Source organism: Bos indicus, chromosome 16 (genome assembly GCF_029378745.1).
Source record: "Bos indicus isolate NIAB-ARS_2022 breed Sahiwal x Tharparkar chromosome 16, NIAB-ARS_B.indTharparkar_mat_pri_1.0, whole genome shotgun sequence".
In the NCBI taxonomy this organism is placed as follows: domain Eukaryota; kingdom Metazoa; phylum Chordata; class Mammalia; order Artiodactyla; family Bovidae; genus Bos; species Bos indicus.
Genome location: NC_091775.1, coordinates 51,850,433 through 51,876,634, shown reverse-complemented (window position 1 = coordinate 51,876,634; position 26,202 = coordinate 51,850,433). Strand labels below are relative to the sequence as shown.

General features: G+C 52.4%; 1 protein-coding gene across 1 annotated transcript; it reads right to left on the bottom strand.

Annotated features, from left to right (window-relative positions):
- Window positions 1–341: 341 nt before the first annotated feature.
- Window positions 342–25,219, bottom strand: SSU72 (SSU72 homolog, RNA polymerase II CTD phosphatase). Its single transcript, XM_019976645.2, has 5 exons — window positions 24,845–25,219; window positions 15,126–15,269; window positions 3,000–3,139; window positions 2,109–2,227; window positions 342–863 (listed from the first exon to the last, which is right to left on the bottom strand). The coding sequence occupies exons 1-5, from the start codon at window positions 25,021–25,023 to the stop codon at window positions 762–764; spliced, it is 684 nt and encodes a 227-aa protein (XP_019832204.2). The 5' UTR covers window positions 25,024–25,219; the 3' UTR covers window positions 342–761.
- Between the last annotated feature and the right edge of the window lie 983 nt (window positions 25,220–26,202).

Here is a 26,202-nt window from a genome sequence, read left to right as displayed (position 1 = left end):
AACCTGGAAGGTCAGAGGCCTGATCTGGCTGCCCCATGATGCTGGGGGTTGGGGAGGGGGCCCTGGGCCAACCTGTCATCTGCAGCCCAGGGACAGCACTGCCTACGCAGGACCACTCCCCCCGCCCAACTCCCTGCCCAGCTTCCTGCAGGGACTTAAGGTTTTCCACTGCTGCAGAAATCAGGAGGGCTCACCAGACAGTGGTCCCAGCTCCCGGGGCAGGGGCTTATGAACAGGAAGCCCTCTGGATGGTGCCAGGAACACCCCCGTGACCCACATGCCTGGGACTGCTGTCCAAGGGCCCTGACTGGGGGGCCAGGCAACTCAGGATGAAGCCAAGATGACCATCAACATCTATTTATTGGACAATGGCAGGTTCTTTCCCAAAAAGTACAGCCTGTTGCTTTATTCAGGGATTTGTACATTCCAGCCAGTTAGGGGAGCCGGGAAAGGGATGCTCAGTGAGAAGCAGATGTCTTGGAGGTCATGTGCTATCAACTTTTTTTTTTTTTTTTTTCAGTTAAAGAAAAACTATAATCGAGATCCCACTCCTACGTGAAAGTGAGATGGGAAAAACTTGATTGTTTGTGATCTGGCATGTAGGTATCTTCTCATTTCATATGTACAGTTTATTGGGTACTGCTACCGTCCACCGGCAGAATACCTACAGGTAAAAACAAATATCAGGGAGGAAAAAGTATTAACAAAAGGAAGTTCAAAAAGATGGCTTCAGGCAGGTGGCGGCCGGGCGCCAGGCGGGCTCAGTAGAAGCAGACAGTGTGCAGGAAGGTCCTGCCGCTCTTCTCCTCGAACTCCTGCAGCAGCTCGTCGATCTCGTTCTCCATGTCCTCCGTGTGCTGGATCTGGAGTGGACAAGAGACCCACCTTGAGCTGCTGCCCTGTGAGGGGAACCCACCAGGGACAGGGACACAGAGCAGCAGCAGCCAGAGGCCAGCCTCAGAGCTCAGGTGAACACGCACTTTAGACACTCGCTGCTGTGCTGTCCCCACAAATGGCAGACCCAACCTGCCCATGTCTCCCCGCAAGGAAGCCCAAAGGCCATCCTGTGCACAGCAGGGTGTTGGGCAGCACGCTGTGCACCCCCTGCCAGCTGCCACTAGTGTCTCCCAGCTGAGGCCCACTGTGCATGCAGACGTGGTGAGATGGCCCCTGGTGGAGAACCACTGCCTGAGGAGGCGGCGGCGTGACCAGGGGCAGCCCTCGGGTGGCCTGGGGCTGGCCTAAGGCCAAGGCAGCTTGGTGCCCTAGTCTCGGCCTGTAAGCACTACCTCTCCTCTGCAAGCTCTCACAAGCATGACCCAGGTGGGTGTCACGTGTGCTATTTCTAGGATGCGTCATCCCCTTCAGCCCTTTCTCTTGCATGATGGCCAGATCATAAGTGCAACGGCTGGAGCTTCAGCAGCCACCCTGGACTGTGTGACACACTGGAAACAGAAGTTGCGCTGGGCACAGTAACAAGAGAGCAGGGGCCTGGGCCCCTCACACAGCAAACACATTCACACCTGCCTGTCTCTATATTTCTTGGTTAAGCCACTTGTTTTCCTCATTTTCCAATCACTCAGTTAGTTGGCCTAAATGCAGAAACCGCGGGTGAAGGTATGACAAAGCATAGCAGTTTCTCCTTGGATGGGTTCTTTTGCACCACTAAGAGGAAATGTCTGGCTCTGAGCACAGCTACACAGCAGGCGTGAAAGAACCTGAGGTTTCCTGCACAAGGGAGGATGTCCACGGCCACTTGCGGAGGGCCAGATGTCTGGAATGATAAGCCCAGAGGATGAAGAGGACCAGCACCCTTTAACACCATCTCTGGGGCTCCCAAGCTTCAGTAGGTGTTGGAGTCCTGGCAGGAGGCCTGTGTCCATGGAACCAGCACGGGGTACGGTGCTCTCCACTGCGACTGATCAGTCTAAAATACTCAGAGGGGGATTCTCTAGCCAGAACCAATTTGCTGACCCTCATACTTGTGGGCACCTCCGCAGTTCTGGGTTGTAACCTTTGGAAATAATCTGAACATGAACTGAGTGGCTGGTCAGTTTTCTGCTGAAGCCCTGGTGTGCAGGAGGCGGCCCAGGCAGGCTGATACTCACACACTGGCAGAGCTCGCAGATGAGGAATGCCCCCAGCGTGGCCTCCTCATGGTTGTCCTGGATGTCCACGTTGATCACGTGCACGGGCTGGCAGGTCTCCTGCTCCCTGGAATTCAGATCTGACCGTGACAGAAAGATGGAAGTCAGAGGCCTCAGAATCAGAGCACAGGAGGGTCTGTGATACCCAACTGCCCTGGCCTCTGGGGACTACAATTAAGGACCGACATCAGGCATCTAAGCAGGCTGCACACTCCCTGCCACCCCGGAGCCTCATGCCGAACACAGCTGTGCTGGGAGGAAAGCTTGTGCTCAAGTGGGACCCCTAGCAGCTTGGTCACACTTACAAACACCAACCAGCCTACGGTGCAGGGGGCAGTAACAATGCCCTCACTCGCAAAGGACCAGGCCCCAGTTCCTCTGCACCATGCATGCTCTTTCCGTGCCAAAAAGACCCTTAACACACATGATGCTGCCACAACCAGGGGTGGTTTTGCCCTGATGAACGCAATTACCCAGAAGGCCACCATCTCCTGCCCCCATCCCCCTCCCAGGACCCACAAAGGTCAAGGGTCCTTTGTCCACCTCTCTGTGGCCTCACCCAACTTCCCCTGCTCACAGGAGCCCACAGACACACTGACTCTTTAGGACCCCATGGACTGTAGTCCGCCGGGCTCCTTCATCCATGGGATTCTCCAGGCAAGAGTACTGGAGTGGGTTGCCATGCCCTCCTCTAGGGACAGACACACCAGGAATCCTTAATCAGCCCTGGGCCAGGACCAGGGACCGCCCACAGGAGCTGGGCTGCCTCAGAAGCACTGGATACACAGCAGGGTGGAGGGCATGGCCTTGGTTAGCTCCACAGTGCAGGGTCTGGCCCTGGGGCTGGCTCACCTTCCACCACCTGGTCGTACACTCGCTCTTCACAGGTGAGGATCAGGTCAAACAGGTCTTTGCAGTTCTGGAACCTTTCTGGCCGGGGCTTGATCCTCTTATTTCTGTCCAGCATGTGTAAAATGCCATTCTGCGTATAGCTGAGTACTCGAATTAAGGAACTTTCAATAAAGACCCTTGTCATTAAGTGCAGCAGCCCCACACCCCAGCCAGCTAGCTCAGCACCCCAGGCAGGGCCACCTCCTCAGCAGGAGCATCAGGGTGGTGCAGGTGTGTGGTGGGGATCGGAGGTTGGCGCACAGAATGTGCTACAGTCCCCGCAGAAGACAAGTCAGATGGGGATGAGTGCCCCCAGCTTAGTGTCTGGACACACGCCCCTCAGCCTACCAGGCTGCCTTTAGACTCACACCTTTCCAGGAAGCAGAGCAAGTGTCTACAGCCTTCTCTTCTGTGTCCCCCAGATCATGGATCGAACCCCTGCCCCCTGCAGTGGAAGTGAGTAAGTCAAGTCCCTAATGGCTGCTTTTGTCCTACAGCTTCTTGGCCAACGCCTGCAATGAACCGCAGCCCTTCGGCAAAGACTGAGCTCACATGGATACCCAAGTCTGGCTCAGTCACCGCAGTGAGGAGATCCAGAAACCCATCCAAGAAAGGACACGTCAGTGGCAAGGGTGTCCAGGAGGGAGAAGCCTTGGGTTAACTGAGGGCAGAGTCAAAGAGGCCCAGGCCCAGGTCCATTGGAGATTGGATGGGACACATGGGTCCCACAGTCAGGGTCTGTGCCAAGTAGGTGGCCCCAAGCTGGAGATGCCTCCCCAGGGATCCACACAGGGCCCCACCCAAAGGCCGATGGCTGTGTCCCTGGCCCCACGGGAGGGCTGGCCACTCCAAAGATGGGGCCTGTAGTCTCTAAAGGTCATTCCGGATAGTGTGGGACAAGCATGTCCCCCACTCTACTCAGGGACACAGATTAGTTGATTTAGGAACTCTGAGTGGTACATTTACTGTCTTTCCCAGATTTTAAATTAAGATAGTTTATTTAAACAAGCTCATATTACTCAAAACACATTTCCTACCATCCTGGATGGTGAAAACAGCTTTTAACATCAATTTAGAGTTTTTACTTGAAAAGATACCTGTTAGCGGGCAGGGGGGGAATGTTTTTGGCTCTGGCCATTTTCTAGAAGAGTGTAATGACTGTGGCACCACACTCTGGCCTGCGTCCCTGGCTGCCTGCTGTAGTTGTGCTGCCACACCAAGGTTGGCCTTCCCAGAACCCAGTCTTTTGGATGCCTGGCACCCATGTCCAGGGAACATGGGCCAGCCTGGCATCCATGTCCTGTGGAACATGGGCCAGGGAGGCCCTACATGGGTCAGGCTGGTGGAGGAGGCGCCTATATCCCCACGCTGGCTGAGACTTGCTGCCAGACAGCCCAGCTTCAGGGTACACCGAGACTCACAGTGACAGCCACAAGAAGGCCACCAGGCACTCAGGAAGCTGCACATCAGGGTTCCCAGCAGCCCTGCAAAGCCCCTCCTCCTTTCCTTGACCCTCAGGTATTCACAGAGATGACCCAACAGATGAAATTCAGGTGATGTAACTAAGAAAGGGCTGAGTTGAGAGATCAAACCCGCTCCCTGGTCAGTGCAACAGGAGAGGGGTAATGGTGGCCTCTGGGGATATTCTCCAGCAAATATCTGAGAAGCAGGGTCCAGGCCGTGCTTGGCAGGACCAAGGCCAGCATATGCTCGAAGCCCTTGAGGGTGAAGCTGCAAACCACCGGATTCACAGGGACCCAACTGAACTCCTGCTTCATACCTTGGGGGACAGGAAAAGTAGGGGACAGGACAGGGAGAGTCATCTGCCACCAAGATGAAGAGTTTATTAGGGTCTGGCTTCTGAGGGAAGGCCCACCCATCTGGGGTCCGACCAGGAGGGAAGGACATGTTAGGCCCCTTGGACTACCCCCATGGATCCTCAGGTGGCCAGTGGTGACCCTGGGCCCAGGTGCAATGATGAGCCTGGCTGAGCACAGTAGGTCAAGGGCCAGGTGACCCGCCACAGCAGGGAGCCTCCTTGAGGGAGGGAAGCTGGCTGGGGCCACCCCTGGAGCCCAGACACTTGTCAGAAACTAACCCCTTGACGAGTGTGGAAAGTGAAAGTGAAAGTTGCTCAATCGTGTCCGACTCTTTGTGACCTCTTCTCTAGGCCAGAATACTGGAGTGGGTAGACTTTCCCTTCTCCAGGGGATCTTCCCAATCCAGGGATCGAACACAGGTCTCCCACATTACAGGTGGATTTTTTACCAACTGAGATATGAGGGAAGTCCAAGCAGGCTCAAAAGTCCAATCCAGGTGAACGGAGGTCCTGGTGGGTGCAGGCAGATAATGCAGCATCCAGGCTCCTACCCCCTCTCCAGCTCCAGTCCTGAGGTGGCGGCCATGCATCCCCAGCCCCTTGGCCTGCAGACAGTGCATCCCAACTACTCTCACCTGGGGCTGGTGAAGGATGGCTGGGGCGCCTCCCCTGCTGTGTGACTGGCGGCATCTCGGGGCAGTGGGGCGGGGGGGTCCTGGGGAAGACAGGAGGGTCTGCCTCCTGCCAAGTGAAGCACAGAGGGTGGTTCTGAGACACTCGGGCGTCTCAGCCATTGAAAGACACACACCCTACTGTCAGAGGAGATGTGCTCTTCAGCAGCTTCTCCATGAGCAACCATGGGTCACTGAAGCAACCCACGGGAGAGCGCCTGGTTCAGGATGGGGTCCTCAGGGACTGTCCTGACAGTGCAATAGAACACAGCAGGTACAGGGTGGCTCACCTCCAAAGTTCCAGAGCAAAAGGCAGGCACACCAATGAGCTGGAGACACACCCGTGGGCACCATGGGCTGGCCTGAAGGCCGCCTGCTAGGGGAGCTGCACCTGCTCATGACTGAACACCCAAGGGCCTCCGGCCTGTTCTAGGTCAAGGTAGCTTTTCAGAGTGAGGTTTGGCCCTTACACAGGTGTCCTTGGCTCACAAACAGGTTCAGTTGAACATGTGCCTCAACAGCGATTCTCAGAGAAACGGGCCTCAACAATTCACCTGGCAACCATGACAGACGGGCACCCACGGGCAGGGCCTTACTGAGCCCTCAGCAGTGAGGCAGCCGACCCTGTGGAGTGCAAGCACGTGGCTGCTCCTGCCTCCCCAGGAGCAGGTGGGGGTCGACTCAGCTGTACAGAGGTGCCCATCAGACAAGGGCCCAGGAGGGTGAGCCGAAGGGGCTGGGTAGACACAGAGCAGGGCCCTGGCACACAGCCCAGGCCGGGAGCCTGGGGTCCAAGCAGAGATGTACCCATGAAGGCAGATAGCTGAGGGCGGAGGGGGCAGATAAGCCAAAGTGGAAAAGTGTTAGCTGTTCAGCTGTGTCCAACTCTTTGTGACCCCATGGACTGTAGCCCACCAGACTCCGCAGTCCATGGAACTCTCCAAGCCAGATGCGCAAGTCAGACAAAGGGATTCCAGGGAGGGCAGACACACCGGAAGAACCGGGGTCAGATGCTCCCCTGAAGGGTATGGGTTTAAGAGTGGAGCCCAGACCCCATGTCCCCACTCAGCCCAGAGGCCCACCAGGGTCTGGCTTCCCTGGGGACAGAAACACTTCCCAGAAGGTGAGACAGCTCAGTCTGGATTCCCGCAAATATTGCCCAGTACACGAGATGGAGACAAACCCAGGAAAAGCGGAGCTCAGAACACTGAGAAGAGAAGCAGGGTCTCTGGGAAGAGACAGAACCCTGAGAAGGAGGGAGCAGAGCCAGGGCGGTGCAGCTCCACACCTGTTGGAAAGAGGCTTCAGGACAATACTGTCCACCACCACCCACGTTCACTCTCCACAAGCAGGCTCTGGAGCCCAGCTCTGACCACGCACTGGGGACTCTCGGATCGGGCAGGCGTGGTGACTCGGGCAGGCCCTAGTCTACCATGACAGGAGCTTCACCAAGAAAGGATGTCTCGGTCTAACCACCATGGGAGTTTTGCCAAGAGAGGATACCTTTGTCCAAGCTGCGCCCCGGACACTGACCCGTCAGAACCTGAGGACATCCTGGCCCACCTACGTCAGGACCTCTGCACCTGCACACCATGAGGCCAAGCCTGTCATTTCCTGTTTCAGGGCTGAGCTTGGGATGTAAACCTGGATCCTTTGGCTGGGCTTGCCAGGTGGGCTGCGCCCGCAGAGGACACTCTGCTCAGGCATCCTCCTACCTGACTCGAGTTCCAGTTCTGAGCTCATTCCAACAGGAATGGAAGCTGCAAAACCCCTCATGCAGGGGCCCAATGCTTCTGGGGAAGGTACTCGAAGGCAGGGACCAGCCCCCAGCTGCGAAGCTCAGGCACTCGCTGCCCCGGACAGGTGACAACTGGCTGGCCACGCCCTGGGCAAGAGCTGAGGCTTCTGCAAACCCTGCTGGGCCAAGCATAGCACCAAGGTCAGCAGGACCTTGCACCCCTGGAAGCCCACAGTAACCTCCCAACTCCAAGTCCAGCTGTCTGGAGCCCTGGTCAGCTGCCCTGCTCTTTTCTCTGCTGATTCAAGAGGGTCAAGATTACCCTCAGACCCCTTCCAGTCCTGAGGGAGGCAGCTAGGAGCCCCCTCCCTGCGCATGAAGCCTCCAGGCACGGAGGGATGGGCAGCTCAGTAGGGAAATGGGCCTCCATCTGGGAACAATTCAATCATTTCACTCAAATTTTAGCCTCATAACATAGCAACAACCTTGCCACCTTCACTTTGGATGAGCGCCGAGGCTGCATAGGGCCAACCCTTGCCCATGGCTTCCCCATGCCACTTACAATCTGCTGTCACAACAACCCCAGGGTTTTGTGTCAAAGCCACTGGCCTGGTAAGGCCCTGTAAAAAAGCACAAACCCAAGAAGCACAGGTGCTGGCCACCAGAGGGCAGGCTGGGCCCAACCTTGTCTCCACGGGACCATTTGTGACAACCACATGCTTGTTAAACAGCCACGTCCCAAGATAGAAGACTTCAGATCACAATGGGTGTCTCAAACCCACGTGCTGCAAACAGGACACCCCGGAGGACAGCACAGGGCAACACGGGAAGTGTAACTGTGCCATTACACCTGTGTCACACGTATTATGTACAGAAAGGATAAAAATCAGAAAAGCACACCTCTTGGACAGAGAGAGTGCTCCCAACAGCTGAAGGCTGCAGGGACCAGAGGGGACCACCCAAAGGGACTGGGCCTGGGCTGGCGGGGCTACAGGCAGCCGGGAAAGGGCAGGATAGACAGAAGCAGAGACCCGGCCACAACTCCCCAAACTGCAACTTGGCAGCACAGCTGCTGTGGTTGGGCCCAAGTCAGTAAAGAATGGACTGGAAACCAGCAAATACATTTCATTTGTAATCATGTCCTACACGTAACCAGCTGCACCACACTATTCACAGGCCTGGGCTCCAGGGCACGGTTGTCCCCATCCCCTGCACACAGAGACACACACACACACACCTGGAACTTGGCCTGGGCTCACAGGTGGGGGTCTGATCAACCAGCACTGCCCCCAGCGCTCCCTGGATGGGCACAGCATGAGGGGCTCCACGCACCTGGCCACCTCCACATGGATCCTGGCGGGGTGAGAAACCACCGTATCTCTTCTTCAAAGGAAACATTGCCACCCGCCCACCTCCACTCTCAAATGGTGTTAAAAACAAAACTGGGCCACCAGAACACAAACTGCGACCCTCAGTGTAACCGGAAGGATCCATGAGGTCAAAGGTCAGGGCCTCATTCTCAAGTCAGCCTGAAAGGAGCAGGTGACAAGCATATCATTAAACCAGAGTTGGTATCAGTAGACTTTTAAATAAGGTCGACTGCTATCCAAATCAGGTAAAAGACTACGTTCATTTGAGAAAAAGCTCAAGAAAATAGAACTTTTAAAAAATAAATTGGCTGGATAAATAAAAACACAATGGGGAATGTATCTTTAGTCTTAAGTGTTTTGTTTTAAATAGACACATACCTGTCCCCAGCTGTCTGTGTGCAACATCATAGGAATGTTAAACTCAAAACAAAAGTAAAAGCTTCAGTCCTAGGTTGGAGCATTTTAGTAATAATTAACTTATTTTTTAAAACTTTTTGAGAAAAAAATCCTCAAATGATAAATTAACTCTACAAACATCAAATCACTTCTATGCAGAATGGTTCGAAAACAGAAGAGACCCCAAGCATTGTACAGTGGGCAGGGGCGGGGGCATGTGGTGACACTCCGGGAGCCTCTCTTCTGCCCATCCACCACCGCCCACCCTCCCAGCAGTGCCAGGCAGATCTGCCCCAAACACTTTGAGTTCCAGGAGAAATAAAATGACCCCCTCCCTCACTGAAATTCCAGTTACTGTTTGAAGCAGAAACAGCCCCAAGCCCAGGGTGGCCCCTGACCCAGACGCCCCCAACTGAGCCCACTCAGAGAGGGTTGAGCTTGGCCCTCGAGACAATGCAATCGGCATGAGAAAATTAACTGTCTGGATAAGAAGACGGTTGGGGGCTGGTCCCAGACGCCAGTGATCACTGCAAACCGACCCGTGCCCAACCGGGCTCCCCTTGGGGACCTGTGGGAGCAGCCAGGGTCTGGAGGTGTCTGGGAAACACCGCAGCCAAGGGAAGAGCTGTGAGCCCCAAGGGCAGGACAGAAGCTGAGAGGAGGCTACGGGAGGAGAGGCGCTGCCCAGTGTCCCCTGGTACCTACAGGACCCTAACCCAAAGGCGGCCCAGCAGAGCCTGTCCCAACAGGTTTCCCGCTCTTTTTTTCTGGGGGTCACGGTGACAGCACATGTCCTGACAGGGTAGCTATGCCCCTGAACATGAGCCAGGGAGATACAGGTTCCATGCCAGGGAAAGGCCCTCCCCAAGAGCACCTGTGACACCCCTCGACCTCCACCCGCTACCAGAGTGGACACGTGCTCCAAAGATACCCTGGACAGGTCCCTCACTTGAGAGGATGGCGCTGGCAAGGTGCAGGTTCACCTGTGGACAGGGAATGTGGGGCCGGTGAGGGGAGCACCTGCTGGCAACACAGCTCTGGCCTGAGACCTCACGCGTGCTCTCTCCTCCAGTCCACATCACCTTGAGAAGGGGTCAGTGCTGGAGTGGACATAGCTACACCAGCATCCCAGCTCAGGGATTCATCAGCAGACTCTGCCCCCACCAAGGTCAGAGGAAGCCATGTCCACTGTGTCCACACAGTGCTGGGGCCTAGACCCACACCCACCCTCAGCATGCCCATCCAGCCCTCTCCTCCTGCTCCTTGCAGCCAGGCCCAGGCCCAGCCCCAGGGTGGAGGGTAGAACACACTGCTGATGCCTACCCAGCCCCCACCTCATACCCGTCATAGCTCACCAGGATTCCCAGCCAGCTAGCCCTCCAACGCTGGTCACAGGTTACCTGGAGTTCAGACTCCAGATGCAAATGCCACTGGGAGGGGACCAGAGGCTGACTGCACCCCCTCCCCCCAGAGAGCCCTGATCACCCTCACCTGCTGTGGATGCAGGAAGCACCCTTTCCCCATGGCACCCAGTCCATCTCTTCACAGAAAAGCGCTGAGCAGCAGCACGAGGGTCTCCCTTGGGCCTCGGGGCTGGGGCAGCACAGCCAGGCTGCAGCTCCTGTGGCTGAGTCAGCCCTTCTTCCCCAGGGGCTGGGGATAGGCCAGGGCTCCAGGAACAGGTGGCAGTTGTCGGGGGGGGGGGGGGGGGGTGGGTGGTGCAGCTGCTGTGTGTCGTCATGAGAACACACTCAGCCCATCAGTCGTCAGGGGGCTGCCCTCCACACATAGGTGTGAGCAAGGCCAAGAGCAGATGGCTCTAGACTGGAGATGGTCGCAGGGTCCAAGATGGCTGGGGCGCTCCTGGAACACACCCTGAGGAACGCTCAGCACAAGCTGTCACGTGGGACTTGCTCATGTTGAAAAAAATATTCATCAGGGTGATTGCAGCCACCCTGCAATGAGCACCTGGCCGGCCCTGGAGGGAGCTCCCAAGGCTGCTGAGCTGCCCAGCGCCTGTCCCACCACTGCCCAGGGCCAGTGGCAGGCAGTCTGGTGCTGAGATCTGCGATGGCCTCACCACCCTGGACACCAGGCAGAGAGAAAACACTGGCGTGGGCTACGGTGTCACCTGCTGTCTACACACCTGCTGCAGGGTGCAGTGACCAGGCCTGAGGCTTCGTATTCACTCAGAAGGGACCCAGCGGGCCACTCAACTTGGGGCATGGTCTGGCAGACATGAAAGCTACTCTTCTGGCCTCATCTATCTTTAAGGCCATAATTTTAAGCATGAGTGCTTTTCTGAAACCCAACAGCTTAAGTATCAGCAAAACTGGATCAGAGTTTCCCTGGGTACCAGTGTCTGGCTTAGGAACACGCTCCCATGTTAAACAGACACCATTTTCAAAAACCACTTGAGACCACAGCTGCCAACCAGGATGAAATGAGATGGGGTCAGACAGGCGAGTTTGTGTCCAGGCAGGTACGGGGCCAGGGAAAGCGACCACGACTGTGAGCAAGGTGGGCAGGCGGAACATGCCGACAGTGGGGGCCTGAAGGAGCCTGCGGGGCTTCAGGTGCAGAGAGCATCTCCAGGGCAAGGGCCCGGAGCTGGGCAGCCACCCCCCAACACCCCCTTGAGCACAGCACAAGAAGGCGGTTAAGAGTCTGAGAGACCACAAGAACAAGGTTCTGGAAAAGCCTAGGGCCTTGGAATAGGACAGAACTGCCGTGTCCACTGACTTCGAACCCAGGATGGAGGTCTGAAGGCTGTGGGATTTACAATCTTAGAAATCACCTTTATTTTTATCTTTTACCCCAAGAGAACAAAAAGTACACAGTAGAGAAGTGAGTGTAAACATAAATCTAAGGCCTAAAAAACAATGAAATTGAGAAGATGAAAATGAATAGTTAAAAAAAATCTAAACCCCAAAGGTAATTAGTTACAAAAGATCCACAAGATAAACTGGGCAAGTCTGCTAGATACAGCTATACAGGCAGCCTCCAGCTCCGAGGACAAGTCAGGATCTGGGAACATGTTATAGTTACACCAGCACTTCAGCTCACCATTTGGGGAGCAAGTGGTCACACATATTAAAAATTTTACATTAACTGCATTTATAGCCACACATTCCTTCCCATGTTAAGACACATGGTTTTATAATTCACAAAGCAATTACTTGGAACTTACATAAAGATGACCCTCTAAGGAGCCCCAAGGACCCCACCTGACTCTCCTTTCTGGGCGGCCCCTCCAGTGACGGCTCATGGACCCTGTTCATCAGGTCACAGGCAGGCCATCCTTACATTTAGAAGAAACCATTTCTCTTTCCCCAAAGGTGGCCAGCAGGCTGAGGCTAAGCCACAGAGTCCACACAGCCGATGCTGGGAGCCAGGGAGGACGTTCAGTTGTGGAAACTGGCTCTGGCAGGAAATGAAAAAAACCTGGATGCCTCCACCAACCTGACCCCGGAGCTACATTAAAGCCCCACGTGGAACACCAAGTTTGCAGTGGATCAGTTTTTAAAAGGACTCCAAGGCAGAAGGAATAAAGAAATTAAGGTCAAGGGGGAATTTACACTTAAGAAAGGCCAGCTGAGTACCTGCTACAACTTGTACAAACCTCAGGTGTCAGGCAGAAGCCAGTTGCTACAGACCCAAGTCGTACAACCTGACGGGTAGGGGTGGGCCAGAGGCTGTGGGGGCTTCCTGGGTGAGAACATTCTCTGTTTGCTGGTTGTACAATCCTGGGACCCACACACTTGGAGTGGATGGACCTCCTTATAGTCAAGGCCAGGTCCCACCTTGGAGGCGTCCGTGTCTGGGAGGGTGAGGTGAGCCTAGACTTCCTGCACTGCCAAGGACACCTCACCAGGCGTCTGGCTCTACTCACTGGCTGAGCAACATTCAGCAGGTGCTCGTCACCACACCTGTCGCCAGGGGCTCGAAGCAGGCAGGCCCCCAACCCCACTCCTGTTTGTGGACAGGACATCAGAATCAAAACGTCTACTTATAGCCAAGTAATTAACACCATTGAGGGCTCAAGCACCACAGGATCCTCGGCCCTGCCGAGTGTCCTCAGGGCTGTCTCTGTCCCCACCAGCACCTCGGTCTCAACTCCCGCCTCTGCCCAATGACTGGCATTTTTTCTCCCCTGAAAATTTGAACATTTACTGAATGTTGGTTTACATCTTACAGTATTTTCTTAGCTTTGCATTGCAAATTACAAGAACCACCACTTCTGCAACAGCCCCGGCATTCATGCTACAGTCCTGGGTTTTCAGCTAGTCTGCTGTGTCCCAAACACATGGGGACATAGGGCTTCCAGTCCCACTTGTGATCACCAACCTGCCCAAGTCAGCAGACTCATTCTGCCATTCCCTTTATGTGTGGAAGCCCCAGATCCCCCACACTCCCCCTTTAAAGGCCAAAGGCTGACTCAGGAAGAGCCAAGCACTGCATGTCTGGCCCCTTCCCACCCACAGCTAGAGGGCAAAAATCCCACCCAAGTGAAGCAAGAAACCAATGGTCCCTCCCAGAGCCTCAAGAGGGCGCCGACAGGGCAGTCAAAGGGTGTGACTGCCAACAGCAAGGACAGCCATCCCCTGGACACTCCCAGGGGGCACAGGCCTGTGCAGTCACCCTGGAGAAGCATCTGAGCACTCAGAGGCTGGGCCCTGCCCCTTTGTCTCAAGCTACCAGGGGCACACACACGACACCTCCAGATCTAGTCTCGTGTGTGAATGCTTATTCGCAGAGAGCACTCTGTGTGAGATAACCTGAGGTACAGTGACAAAGGGAGCACAGCAAGTGCACTATTACCTGTTTCATTTCTCTTGCTGAGTTTAAGAGCTTTTAAAACATGAATGGTGCTAACTGAACAAGTCTTCAAAAACAGACAAGGTCTCAAGATAAGCCATCAACAGAGTGTTTGCGGTGCAAGTACCAAAAGCGTGGAGTGAGGCTCCCAGCTCTGCCCTGGGGAGCAGCCGTGGCAGACACCTCTGTGCAAGGCCAGGGCGGCTCTCACTGCTCAGATCTCAGGGAAGAGTCTCTACCAGAGCCCGTCACCACCATGGAGGCCAGGACACAATTGGCAGCTCCCTGGAAGTGCTCCTAATTGTTTCTAATGTGGGTTCTGGGGCTTCTGAGAAGGGGACGTGGGTCAGGTGCGCTGGGGGACCCTGGGGACCGTGCAGGGGGCGAGTCCTGGACCCGGGCATCAGTGCCTGGCCGAAGTACTGACAAGAAACACCTGTTTCTGCCCTGATGCTCCCACCCGACGTTCCCCCTGCAACTGGGAAGGAGCAGGTGCAGTGACAGAGCATGCAGCAACCGCCTGTGTCCGGTACTTTTGCTGGAATGGCCTCTGGGGTCCCTCGCACCTAACTAACTTAGAGGTGTACAGAGGACATTCGTAGTTTATTAAAAGACTGCAAGACTGCCAACATGAAGACAGATTTCCACATGGCACCTACACTCCTTCACTTGGAACGTGTCTGGGCTCCACCCCAAGAATCACCATCACTTGAGGTAACGCGAGGAGGCCCAGGAATCTAAAGCACTCGGGGTGACCCCAAAGGTCCTGGTCAAAACCCAGCCAGCAGGATGGCCTTACCATCCGCAGCCTGGGATCACGTGCGCAAGAAGCTGGTGAGTCTCAGGGAGCAGACCCAGTCTGCTTTGTGTCTTTCTGCAATGAGATCCTCTCAGATTACCTGCTTCTAACACGCTTCCTCTGCAGCCACCATGGCCCTCTTGTGATCTCCAGAACACCACCAGGGTGGGAGGCACCCTTGTGGACCAGGGCACACCCGCACGCACACCTACCTGCAGTGCGCGAAGCCACAGGGTTCGGGCTCCCACCTTCCTCACCTAAGCTGCTCTAACACCGCACCAGAACCTTAACCGACTGTGTCCACGTGGTCTCCAACCCCTGGACTGTCCCGTAAGCACAGAGACAGAGACCCAGTGACCCCGCACACCTCGCACGGGCCGCCGCATCCCCCGCCTCACAGGTGCCCCTGAGGGGTGCCCACAGCTGACACGTGCCAGAGACAAGCCCTCGGGGTTAAAGGGCAGCCACTGGGATGCAGTTCTTTGTCTTTCCTAAGGAGATCGTTGTACATCTGGTCATATGTGGTTTTGAAATCATAAACGTTTGGTTTGTCGGGTGCTGGTCCTGGAAGCTTCACGTGAGTTCCTGTTCCGAAGGACCGGACGCTGAATCCTCGTTTGCTGAAAGACACAAAAGGACAGAGAATCACAGTTGGATTAAACAAGACAGAAAATGCTAAAACGGAACAGGAAATGGACTCGAACAATTTTGCCATTTGCAGAGAACATGTTCTTCAGTTCTTTTTTTTTTTTTTTTGATGTGAACCATTTTTAAAATCTTCATTGATTTTGCTACATTATCATTTCTGTTTTACGTTTTGGATTCTTGGCCATGAGGCATGTGGGATCTAAGCTCCCTTGACCAGGGACTGAACACACATCCCCTGCATTGGAAGGTGAAGTCTCAGCCACCGGACCACCAGGGAAGTCTCTCCATTTTTAAGTATTTTATACTCAAATCTTAAAAAATCCTGCAGCACATTACACAAGCTAGATGAAGCCAATCCAAGGAGAAGACAAAGAACCAGTGAACGCCGGGGAATGAGGCGGCTATCTGTGAAAGCCAAGGACAGACACACAGTCAAGTGAAATTCACCTAGAAAACCCTGTCGTCTGACTGTCGTGCGACTCTTAAAAGGAAACTGTTTGCCCAGGTTCCCAGCTGCCCTGACACCGGCTTCCCAGGACCTAGACACAAGCCCCAGAGCCCCCAGGGCAGGAGAAGCACCCCCACAATGGCCTCTTGCCTCGAGGCAACGCCTGTGAGGCCTGAAGACAAGGGGATGGCTGAGTGTCTCCTGATAAATGGTCAGGCAGGCAGGACCTGCAAGTCGCACACGGCACTCACGTGGCCCCGTGGCTGTCCTCACTCCAGGGGCTCTGCTGCAGACCCTGTGTCCTCTCAAACTGACAGGCTGGGAGTGCTCAAAGTGTCTGCGTCAAACAGCCTGCTCATCCTCATCTTGTGTTCACACACTGCTGCATGCCCGTGTGGATGCGTCCCTACCCACCAACTTGGTAGCCGACCCCGAGACCGGCAGCGCTGATGTACTCTTCACGGCGCTGTGGGCTCTGCGGCCACCTCTCAGTGTCTCAAGCTTTTTTGTACATTTTATCGTAACTCAGGGGTCTGGCTGCTTCTGGAGCGATTTTTGGTTGTCACAATGGGAGGTCCACAGAGGAGCCAGTGCATCTGGACACTCGAGGCCCAGCACCCAGAGAAGTGCCAGCATGCGGGCCCTCCCCCACCACGTGGGCACCCTTGCCAGTCACTCTCTGCTGAAAGGGGGACGGAGGAGGAAAACCTCACTGGGCCATGGTGCCCATGGGGCGAGACCCACGGTCCCTCCCACTAGACACAGCAGTTCCAGAAGCCCAGTTGAGTCACTGTTCTCCCAGAGAAGCAGGAAGGACCTGCAGGTCACTCAGGGGTGCCACTGTGCAGATGAAGGGTCCAGGAGCACAGTCACCATGCTTGGCACCACAGAGCATCACAGGCATACGTTTTAAAAGCATCTCATCGGGTTTGTGTCTACCAAGCCCTGTCCTTCCACCCCTAGAAGCCCAAGCTGTGCCCCCACCCAAGCCCTGAACGTTGCCCATGATGGAGAACATGGATGACAGCAGAGATGACTGAGGAGCCTACTGGGTCATGGCCACTTGAGATGTAAATAGACCTCAAAGAAGGGTGGCTGGAACGCAAGGGCCCCCAGCAGATGCCCGGAGACCATGGCACCAGAATCTGAATCTGTTTCCTCAGCAGGTCAGGAATGCACAATAGAAGAAATGTTTTCTGTCAGAGCACCAACAAGCTGGGGCTGAAGGCCCCCCTGACAACAGCCCAGGGGCCACTCCCTCCCAAGATGGTGACGGAGGATAGGTCACAGCCATGTCCCCACAGGAGCACACAGCAGGGGCCATGCTGGTCTTGCTGGCTTCACGATGGCTGCTACTCCACAAGAACTGCCCGAAACAATCACCTTATCCTCATAGAGCCAACTCTCCCCATCCCAGAAATACCCTGGAGGGAACAGGCCCACCAGGGAGGGATGTGTGCTATGAGAAGACACATACCCACAGAAACACAGTCCCCAGGGACCTGGGGCTGACTCCAGTTCCCAAACAGAGAGCCTAAGGTGTGACACCATCAGGAAGCAAGCCGGGGGGCTGCGTGAGCACAGCTGTTGGACAACCATCTAAGACCACCCTGGGTCTGTCACAAAGCCACACAGGTGTGCACACATCTGGGGAGAAAGGTCTGTCCTTTGGTGGCAGCCCTGATTCTTTTAAACATGTCATCTGAGACCAAATAATGATAAATTAATTATGGGAGAGGGCCTGTGAGGTCAGAGTAAGAAATCATGGTTGAGCCCACTTCTCTCAGCTAGCTATCTATGAAGTCGGCTCCAAAAAGGGTCCCAAAAATCATTTTGGGTAACAATGGGAGAAATAAAACGTTTCCCAACAAAGGTACGTGAAAGATTCACTTAGACACAGCTCCTCCATCACTCTTAAAAAAAAAAAAAAAGGTATCTCTATATCTGTCATTTCCTTGTGGTCATTCTTTTGAAATATTTATCCATTGTTAAAGAACTTATTCCATCCTGAAGTGTGGCTCAGACGGTAAAGCGTCTGTCTGCAATGCAGGAGACCCGGGTTCAATCCCTGGGTTGGGAAGATCCCCTGGAGAACGAAATGGCAGCCTACTACAGTATTCTTCCCTGGAAAATCCCATGGATGGCAGAACCTAGTAGGCTACTGTCCATGGGGTCGCAAAGAGTCAGACACGACTGAGTGACTTCACTTCAAAGAACTTATTTACATGAGCCTAACTCTTAAATCTGGGGCTTTCCTAGTGGCTCAGATGGTAAAGTGTCTGTCTGCAATTCAGGAGACCTGGGTTTGCTCCCTGGGTCTGGAAGATCCCCTGAAGGAGAGCATGGCAACCCACTTTAGTGTTCTTGCCTGGAGAATTCCATGGACAGAGTAGCCTGGAGAATTCCATGGACAGAGTAGCCTGGCGGGCTCATATAGCTGCAAAGAGTCAGACATGACTGAGCGACTAACACAACTCTTAAATCTAAGTTCAAATTTGTTAAAACGGGTCCAGGTACAACTACTCTTGAAACACATTAATGATATACAGTGAACAAACCTTAGTTTAGCCCAGCAGAAGCAAAGAGATTATTAAAACCCCAATGGCTGAGGTTTTAAGGAAAACAATCACCATTTCTACTGGCGGTAGGTCTGTCGTAACACCTTGATCCAGGAGTATTTTCTGGAGCTTGCTATGTGCTGGGATTTAGCAGCGATCAAGAGACCCAAACCCTCTCCTCAGATACTCTGGGAGCATGGCATAAAGGCACCCTCCAGGACCCAGGTGGCGGGAAGCACAGGACAGCAAAACCATGGCACAGGGGTGATAGCAGAGTGGAAACAGGGTGCCCTGGGGCCCCCAACACATACTGTACTCTGTAATGCAGACCCCAATAGGACCCCAGGATTTGTCAGGTCGGGGCAGTGCAGGGCTGCCACTGAAAAGCTGCCCACAGGGTTTCCAGGAGATGGAGAGGCCCCAGCACAGCGTCTTTTGTGCCCACCCACCCTGTTACTGCTGGGGCAGCAAGTCCAAGCTGCCTGGGTGGGTCATCTCCTCTCCTCCTCTCCTATCATAGGGGAGTCTGAGGTTGGAGTTAGGGCCCAAAGGAAACACTGTCCATATGCTAAAAGTAAACTACCCCAAAGATAACCTGGGCTAATCTTTCAGGTGGCTGACCCCTTACCAGGGTATCTCAGAGGATGCCTGATGGTGTCTGAAAGGCTAGGTGACCCTCTCCCCACTAGAAACTATCCGGCCAGTGCGGGGCAGGGGTGCGCAGCTGTGCCCTCTCACTGCCTCCCCAACTGCCTGAACAGTTAGTTACCCAAACATATTTAAAAATAAAATGAAACCCCCCAAAAGAGGAATTCACTGGCAGAAGCATTTAAACCACACACACAAAAAAATAAATTCGGCTTGTTCTTCCCCCAGCAAAATGTTCACAAGTGGCAAAAAGGCTAGTTAGCAACAGAAGTGCTCTCTCTTCTAAGCTCACGCAGCTGACAACACAGGCCCATCTTATGTGACTGTGCACAGTGACAATGTGTTTCTTACATAAAAGGACTGAGCGCTATAAAAGTATTCCTGACAACCAAAAAGCTTTAAGGGCCAATTATTTCGTATGTTAAATAAATCTTCCAGACAAATTTTTATCAAACTTGTTTTCATAAAGGTATCAAAAAACTATCACTATCAGAGACATACTTTAATTATGTTAAATATTAAGATAAAAAAATGTTAAAGTTAAAAAAAGATAATAGTATCATAGAAAATGCTGAATTTTGGAAAACAGAATTGTTTCAGTACTGATGTCTAAAGGTAAAATAAAAAGTTAAAATGAACTGATCATGAAAACACACAAATTATCAGCATAGGTTACGGGTTATGGTATTTTCCCTATTTTCTAGTGTACTTATTAATCTAATTCAAAGCATTATTTTGGCTAAGACTGAAATCCTAGACCACTGCCAAACTTCTGAAAGTATGACCTGCCTCTAAGTGGGACACAATGTGCTTACAATGATGTCACCTTTACTACAGGTAAAACCATCCACGACTTATTAATCAGCCTAGTTTCTAGCTACACAACGACCCCATGTTTACCCAACACAAAGCAACTGCTCACACACCATCACACTTCCAACATCCGCCTGCAATTTCACTGTGGTACAGCCGCAAGCCTGAGATCAACTTCCTGAAATGTTAACATTCCAGTAATGTCACCACTAGCAAAACACTTCTCAATAAATGCTTTCTAGAATTTATTTTACTCCTACCATCCCACAAGGTCAAGTAGAAACCAAGAGGCTTCTCAGCATGAGGTCACAGTGCACAAAGCTTGTGACAAACATACACCGTTTTCCCCACGAGAGCTCCTGCTTGGATGTCCCTGCTCCAGGCCAGCTCTTCCTCCACCCTGGCTTTTCGAAGGTCAACTTGCTCTTCCGGTCACTGCTGGCCTCCCCAGGGTGGGGGCCAGCACACAGCAGGTTTTTAAGATCTAGCACTCGAGTCGTCTCAGCCCCAACACCGCGCTAAGCATTGTTTATCATAGTGAACCCGCCCAACTATCTTTCCTTCTCTGGGCTCGACCTGTTCTCACCTACAGAAGGTTGGTGATGATCCTTAAGGCAGGGAAAATGTTTTAGCTGCTGGACTGATACTATGCTTGGTCTACCCAGTTTCATCTCAATGTTCAGATCCAAACAGAAATCTACCTTCTTCCAACCAATCCTTCTGGTCTTAGTTCTGCCCCCTAAAGACAAAAAGCAAACACAATGCAAAGTCCCTTAAGATCTATGAAGGCAAACATGTCCCCTGTAGGAACCTCTTCTGCCATCCTTAAAGACACGATTTCAAATCCTTCCACCTCCCCAAATGGTCTCCAGTTCACCTTCGCCAAGTGTACCCAGAAAGGAAATATAAAAAAATGCAGCCCAAGGAGCCTTGGGCAGAGCTAACCATCCCTCCCTGGTTTAGGACAAGACAAGGGAGAGTTCAGCACCACCATGGGGAGTGTGCTGTGTCAAGTGGCCCAGGGTTCAGATCCAAGGTACCCCTGGGAGAGGAGGTCTGAGCACCTCCATCCCACTGTGGCTGGGGTCTACATGCTCCACTGAGGACACTGACACTTGAGAGCCCCACCACAAATCGGAGAATCACAGGGCCTCAGCTGCCTGGGCATTCCCCACACCCTGGATCTGGATCCTTCCCCAGCCCATCGGACGTTACTTGTGCATCAGGACTGGAGCCCTGTGTCCAGAACCTTGCTGTTACTCACCAGCTGGGGCTTCTGGCTCTGGGTCTTATCCCCTCACCTCTGTCAGTGTGGACATCTTAAGAGTTGTGAGGATGAAATGACATATGCATTTGTAAAGTACCTGGCACAGAGGGGCTCAAGAGATGACGCTAAACTTCTTTCTTCCACATTTGAAGCCTGTCTGCTTATGTTCCCCAAATCACACTACCCAGGAAGTTACAATTGAAAACAGACTAAGAATTCACTTTAGTAAGTTATACAAATCTTTCTTTAAAATTTGAATTACTACAATTAAAAATATAGCTTCCAAAAATCAACATGCTCCTTAACATCCAGAGATAGTTTGGAACAAAAAAGTAATTTAATTGGCACCAAAGGGACATCTTAATCTGCAGAGTACAAAGAATAGGAGGCTCTGTAGAAACAGTCTTCCTACACTCCTTTTAAAAACCTAAAGGATTCCCAGGACTAGTATTTCAAACAATTTAGTCTCAAAAGATCAAAAATGATTACCCTAGGGAAATTATGGCTAGCTCTAGAAAATGCCAACCTTTGTTAATACTTATATTCAACTTGTCAGAAAAATACAGCCTGAGCTGACTTTCAACAGGGCAAAAAACTGGATTTCAGTAATAAACAATCTAGCATGCACATTCCACTAACTACATTTGTTTGGTCTGATGGTTAAGATTCCACGTTCCTGATGCAGGGGGCCGGGGCTGGTGCCTGGTCAGGGAACTAGATCCCGCATGCTGCAACTAAGACCCAGAGTAGCCTAAAAAAACCTACATTCCCTTTGACAGTTCATTTCAGAAGTTTTCCTAAGCACAGTTTTATGCAGTTGTAACTAAACTGCAAATGCAATTTTCCTGTTTTCACGATCATACTTTTTGTTGGCCACGCCAAGGCAGCAGGACCTTAGTTCCCTGACCAGGAATGCAACCTGTGCCCCCTGCACTGGAAGTGCGGAATCTTAACCACTGCTGCACCAGGGAAGTCCCTTATCATATCATTTTTAAATACTTTTCTCAATCATTTTTAACGCCTATGTCTCATGTCTCTACATCTTCTATAAGCTCTACTTGTAACAAAAGTCATTATATAAATTACTTAAAGATGCTATTAAACCTTGTGAATTATCCAAATGGAGAGAATATCATAGTTTCAAAAGTGAAAAATGACATGAAAATTTGTTCAATCTCAATAGCAACTTTAAAGCTAAAGGAAAGGCAAAGTTCTTATTTTGCCCCAGCAGCATGAAAAGATGTAAATAATGCCCATATTGTGAGGAAATGGGAGTTCTGTAAATAGGCACTTTTCTGGAAAGCAGTCTGGCAGAATGTATGAAAATGTAAAATATGCCTACCTTTTGACTCAGCAATTCTACCTCCAGCAATTTATGGAAAGGAAATAACTAGAAAAGTGTACAAAGAGACATGAATGGCACAAGGATTTGGACATTATAAAACTGAGAAACCACCCCACGTCTGTCACTAGGGATGATTACCAAAGTGACTACTGCACAGGACTGCTTGCCTACTCAATCAATTTTGAAACCACTGCCATTACTCAATCTGAACAGATATGTTTAAATCCAATATACTAAAATAAAAGCAGAAATGAACACTGAAATCAAACTACGTTGACATCCTGTGGAGAGATTACAGAACAGTGTTTTGATCTTTCTTAAGTGTGTGTATGTATATACAGAAAACATCCAGAAAGAAGGATGTACACTGAAACAGTACTTCAAGTGATTCTTATCTTCCCCATCTTCTACAGCAAGGATGTTTTGCAACACGCAAACACTATTATTTTAAAAAGGAAGACAGTCCCCCAAATATAAACATCTTAGGAATTAAGATTCATATCTAAAATAACTTCACATTCATGAGATAAATAATGTATGTTACTCTAAACTTACCTCCTTTGGCTCTCATTCGTGAGTAAATTTGAAAGACAGTAAAATGGCTAAAAGTACACAAGCATTCCTACTTGGTGATTATCTCCAGGGGCTCTTCTCCACCCTCCTTTCCACAGGAGTACCAAGGCTATACCATCTACTTCAAACTAAGGAAGGGACTGTAATTTGCAGTGACTGAGGACTATTAGGTAGGCAAAACTTTAGAAATGACTGAACAAATTTGCTAGAGGAAATTTAAAAACACCTCCTTTTGTAAGATTCCATCCCAACTTTGTTATGCAGAGAAGAGCTTAAAACAAAGAATCCAGAACCAGCCAGAGTCAGCAGAATGAGGTGGTCTCCAGGTCACTTGTTATTCTAACTGAAGATATTAAATTTCATTTTCCTTGAATAATTTTCCATGAATATGAACTTTGCAGTCTTTTCTTTATATTTACCACTAAAATACATATATTTTAGTGACTCTGAACAGATACACGCAGTTTGGGGATCAGATCAAGCACACTGTAATCCTCCGCCTTTCCAAATTTTAAAACAACTTTAAAAATTCTAGTTTAGAAATAAATTCCACATTAATTTGTTAGGTTTCAAGCATACCACATTCGACCAAAAAAACACATTAACTGAATACTGTGGATAGTGTGGTACATCTTAGGGAAGAATTAAACTCCTAACTAGCAGATCATGGACACCTGGTATGTCCAGCTTCATAAAGAATGAGGAGTGCAGGAAAACTCTGATTTCACTGGGAGAGTCAAAGCTGACTGCGGCGGTAGGGGAAGCGAGGCATGGTTGCCCTTTAAAGTCCAAGTAAGCAAACTTCGGGAGAAAAAGCAATTTCAACTTTATTTTACTATCAAAGATGACATGTACACCTAACTTTTAACTGTAACACAAGGGATCAATCTCACATTCTGTGACGTGCTTTTGAACGAAAAAAACTATCAAATGGGAATAAACTTTTATTAAACGTACACATCAGACTCGCAAAAAGGCAGTTACCACTGAAATATAAACTAAAAGAGTGAAACCAAATTCACGTGTGATTCAGAAATTGTCGACTGGAGATTTTCCAAAGGAGAAAGGAATTCTTTGCATGAGACTTGAAAAATGTAAACAGGAGTAAACACACAAATGTATTAAGTTAAAACAGGCCACTTCCGTGTTTTTAACGACTTGTGCTATCCTGAGATTCTGTCGTGCCAAGTTTTCCACGTTTGATACAAGGCGACACGCCCTGGACAGAGCCGGGCTGTCCTCTCGTGGACCCTAAGCTTCGGCTTGGAACTTACCACCTCACTGCAGAGCATTTAAAGGAGGTCACTGTTTTCAGATACAGATGTGAGTACTAAGGAGACACGAACAGCATAAGCCTTTCAGGTTTACGAGCAGCTTTCGAGGTTCCCGTCATCCGGAAACATTTCGGCTCACATTCTGCATTTTTCCTGACACTAGGTACATATGGGAAAAACCGGACGAACCGAGCTTTTCTCGAGTCCTCGCAGCACACGGCCCCGGAGCCAATGAGCCCGGACGCGGCGCGGCCTCTTGGCCGTCCTTCGGGAGCCGCCGAATACCGCCCGCCTGGGAACCCGGGATGCCCAGCACCGGTCGGGGAGAACCGGGGCTGGTAACCGCCGCCACCCAGCACGGGTCGGGAGCCGGGATTGCCCGGCACGGGTCAGTCCGAACCCAAGATCCGGGGCCGCCGCCCAGCATGGACCGGGGAGGGCCGGGGCCAGCAACTGCGGCCGCCACCACCCAACACGGGCCAGGAACCGGGACCGCCCAGCACGGGCCGGCTAGGTCCGAGACTAGGAACCAGGACTGCCCATCACAGGCCGGGGCCGGAAGGACGGCCAGTCGGCCGGCGTCCGTGGGGCGCGCTGGGCCAGGGCGGAGGCCCCAACTACCTGAGGATGTTGTGCGCCTCCATGCTCCGGTTCTGGTTGCTCGAGCACACCACCGCCACCCGCAGTGGCGACGACGGCATGGCGGCAGCCGCACCGTCTGCAACTCCCACTTCGGGACTCCCACCCAGCCGCGCCGCTTCCGCACGAGCAAGATGGCGGCCTCCACGCCCGGAAGTCATGACGCGGAAGCGGGGGCGCCGGCGACGTAGCGCGTCAGGACGCGCGGCGGGGGCGTATGTGCGGCGTCCAGACAGCCTTCCCACACCGCCCCGAACTGCTGGGCCGCGGACCGAGGGAGTCCCCACCCCCTGCTGCCTGGCCGGCGACCGCACAACCGCTTCGAGCGTGAGGGCCACGGCCCTCACTCTGCCCGGCTACTCGAACTGGCGTCCAGACGTCGCAAGCCGCCGTCGCCGGGACTGACGCGCGAGGCGTCGCGCCGGCGAAAGTGACGTCACGCCCGTCCTCGCCGTCGCCGGGAGTGACGTACGAGGCGCCGCGGTACCTGGGACGTATGTTGAAGGTTGCTGGTCTCTTCCGGCTTCCGTCCTTAGCGTGAAGTCGGCCCGGATTGTTTTCACATCTACCGCCCGAGCCGCCGTGCCTCCACAGCTCTAGGCCGAGCCCCGCGCCCCTTCTTGGATGACTGCCCCAGCGTCTTACTAGCCTCTCGCAAACACTAGCGCGTGGGTGTCCTCTGAAAACCCTGCAGAGTTTGACATTTAAGTGCAGTTGTGAAAGTATTTGCAAAGACAATTAGAAACGAGACGTAGGAGGTGTGAGGAGACCTCCTGGGTTGGGAGAGCAAATTGACTTAAATCCTTGGGTTTGTTTGGAGGCACTGGCACAGTCGTTAAGAATCTGCCTGCCAATGCAGGAGAGGCGGGCTCGATCCCTGGGTGGGGAATGTACCCTGGAGTAGGAAATGGCAACCCCTTCCAGTATTCTTGCCTGGAAAAATTCGACGGACAGAGGAACCTGGAGGGCAACAGTCCATGGGATCGCCAAGAGTCGGAGATGACTGAGCACGCACTCAGTGCGGACCAGAGGTTTGGGGTCATGATATGGCGGTGAAACTAGTCAACTCGGTTTTATTGTCCTCCAGCCGCTTGGAGTGGCCACTGAGTTGATGTTTTGCAATGGAGGCGCAAAAAAGGGAGGGGGCAGGGAATGGCGATGTTCCACTATGGATCCAGAAGTGATGAGAAAGGAGGATGTGAAGGGGTGGCAGCAGTGAAAAGGTACTGTGTGTTCTGAATTGGGGATCCCGGTGGGAAAAATGCCACTGGAGCCAAACAGAGGTAGAACAGGGTGCTTGAAACAGCGTGTGGGGAGGGGGCCGCATTTTATATCTCTGT

Bases quoted from the DNA above. Each gene is read 5' to 3' on its own strand.
- SSU72 (XM_019976645.2), bottom strand. From the start codon at position 25,023: ATGACTTCCGGGCGTGGAGGCCGCCATCTTGCTCGTGCGGAAGCGGCG. The intron at 15,270-24,844 runs GTAGTTGGGGCC...TGTGTCTTTCAG, and splicing joins GAGGCGCACAACATCCTCAG to CAAACGAGGATTCAGCGTCC. The intron at 2,228-2,999 runs GTGAGCCAGCCC...TGTCACGGTCAG, and splicing joins GTACGACCAGGTGGTGGAAG to ATCTGAATTCCAGGGAGCAG.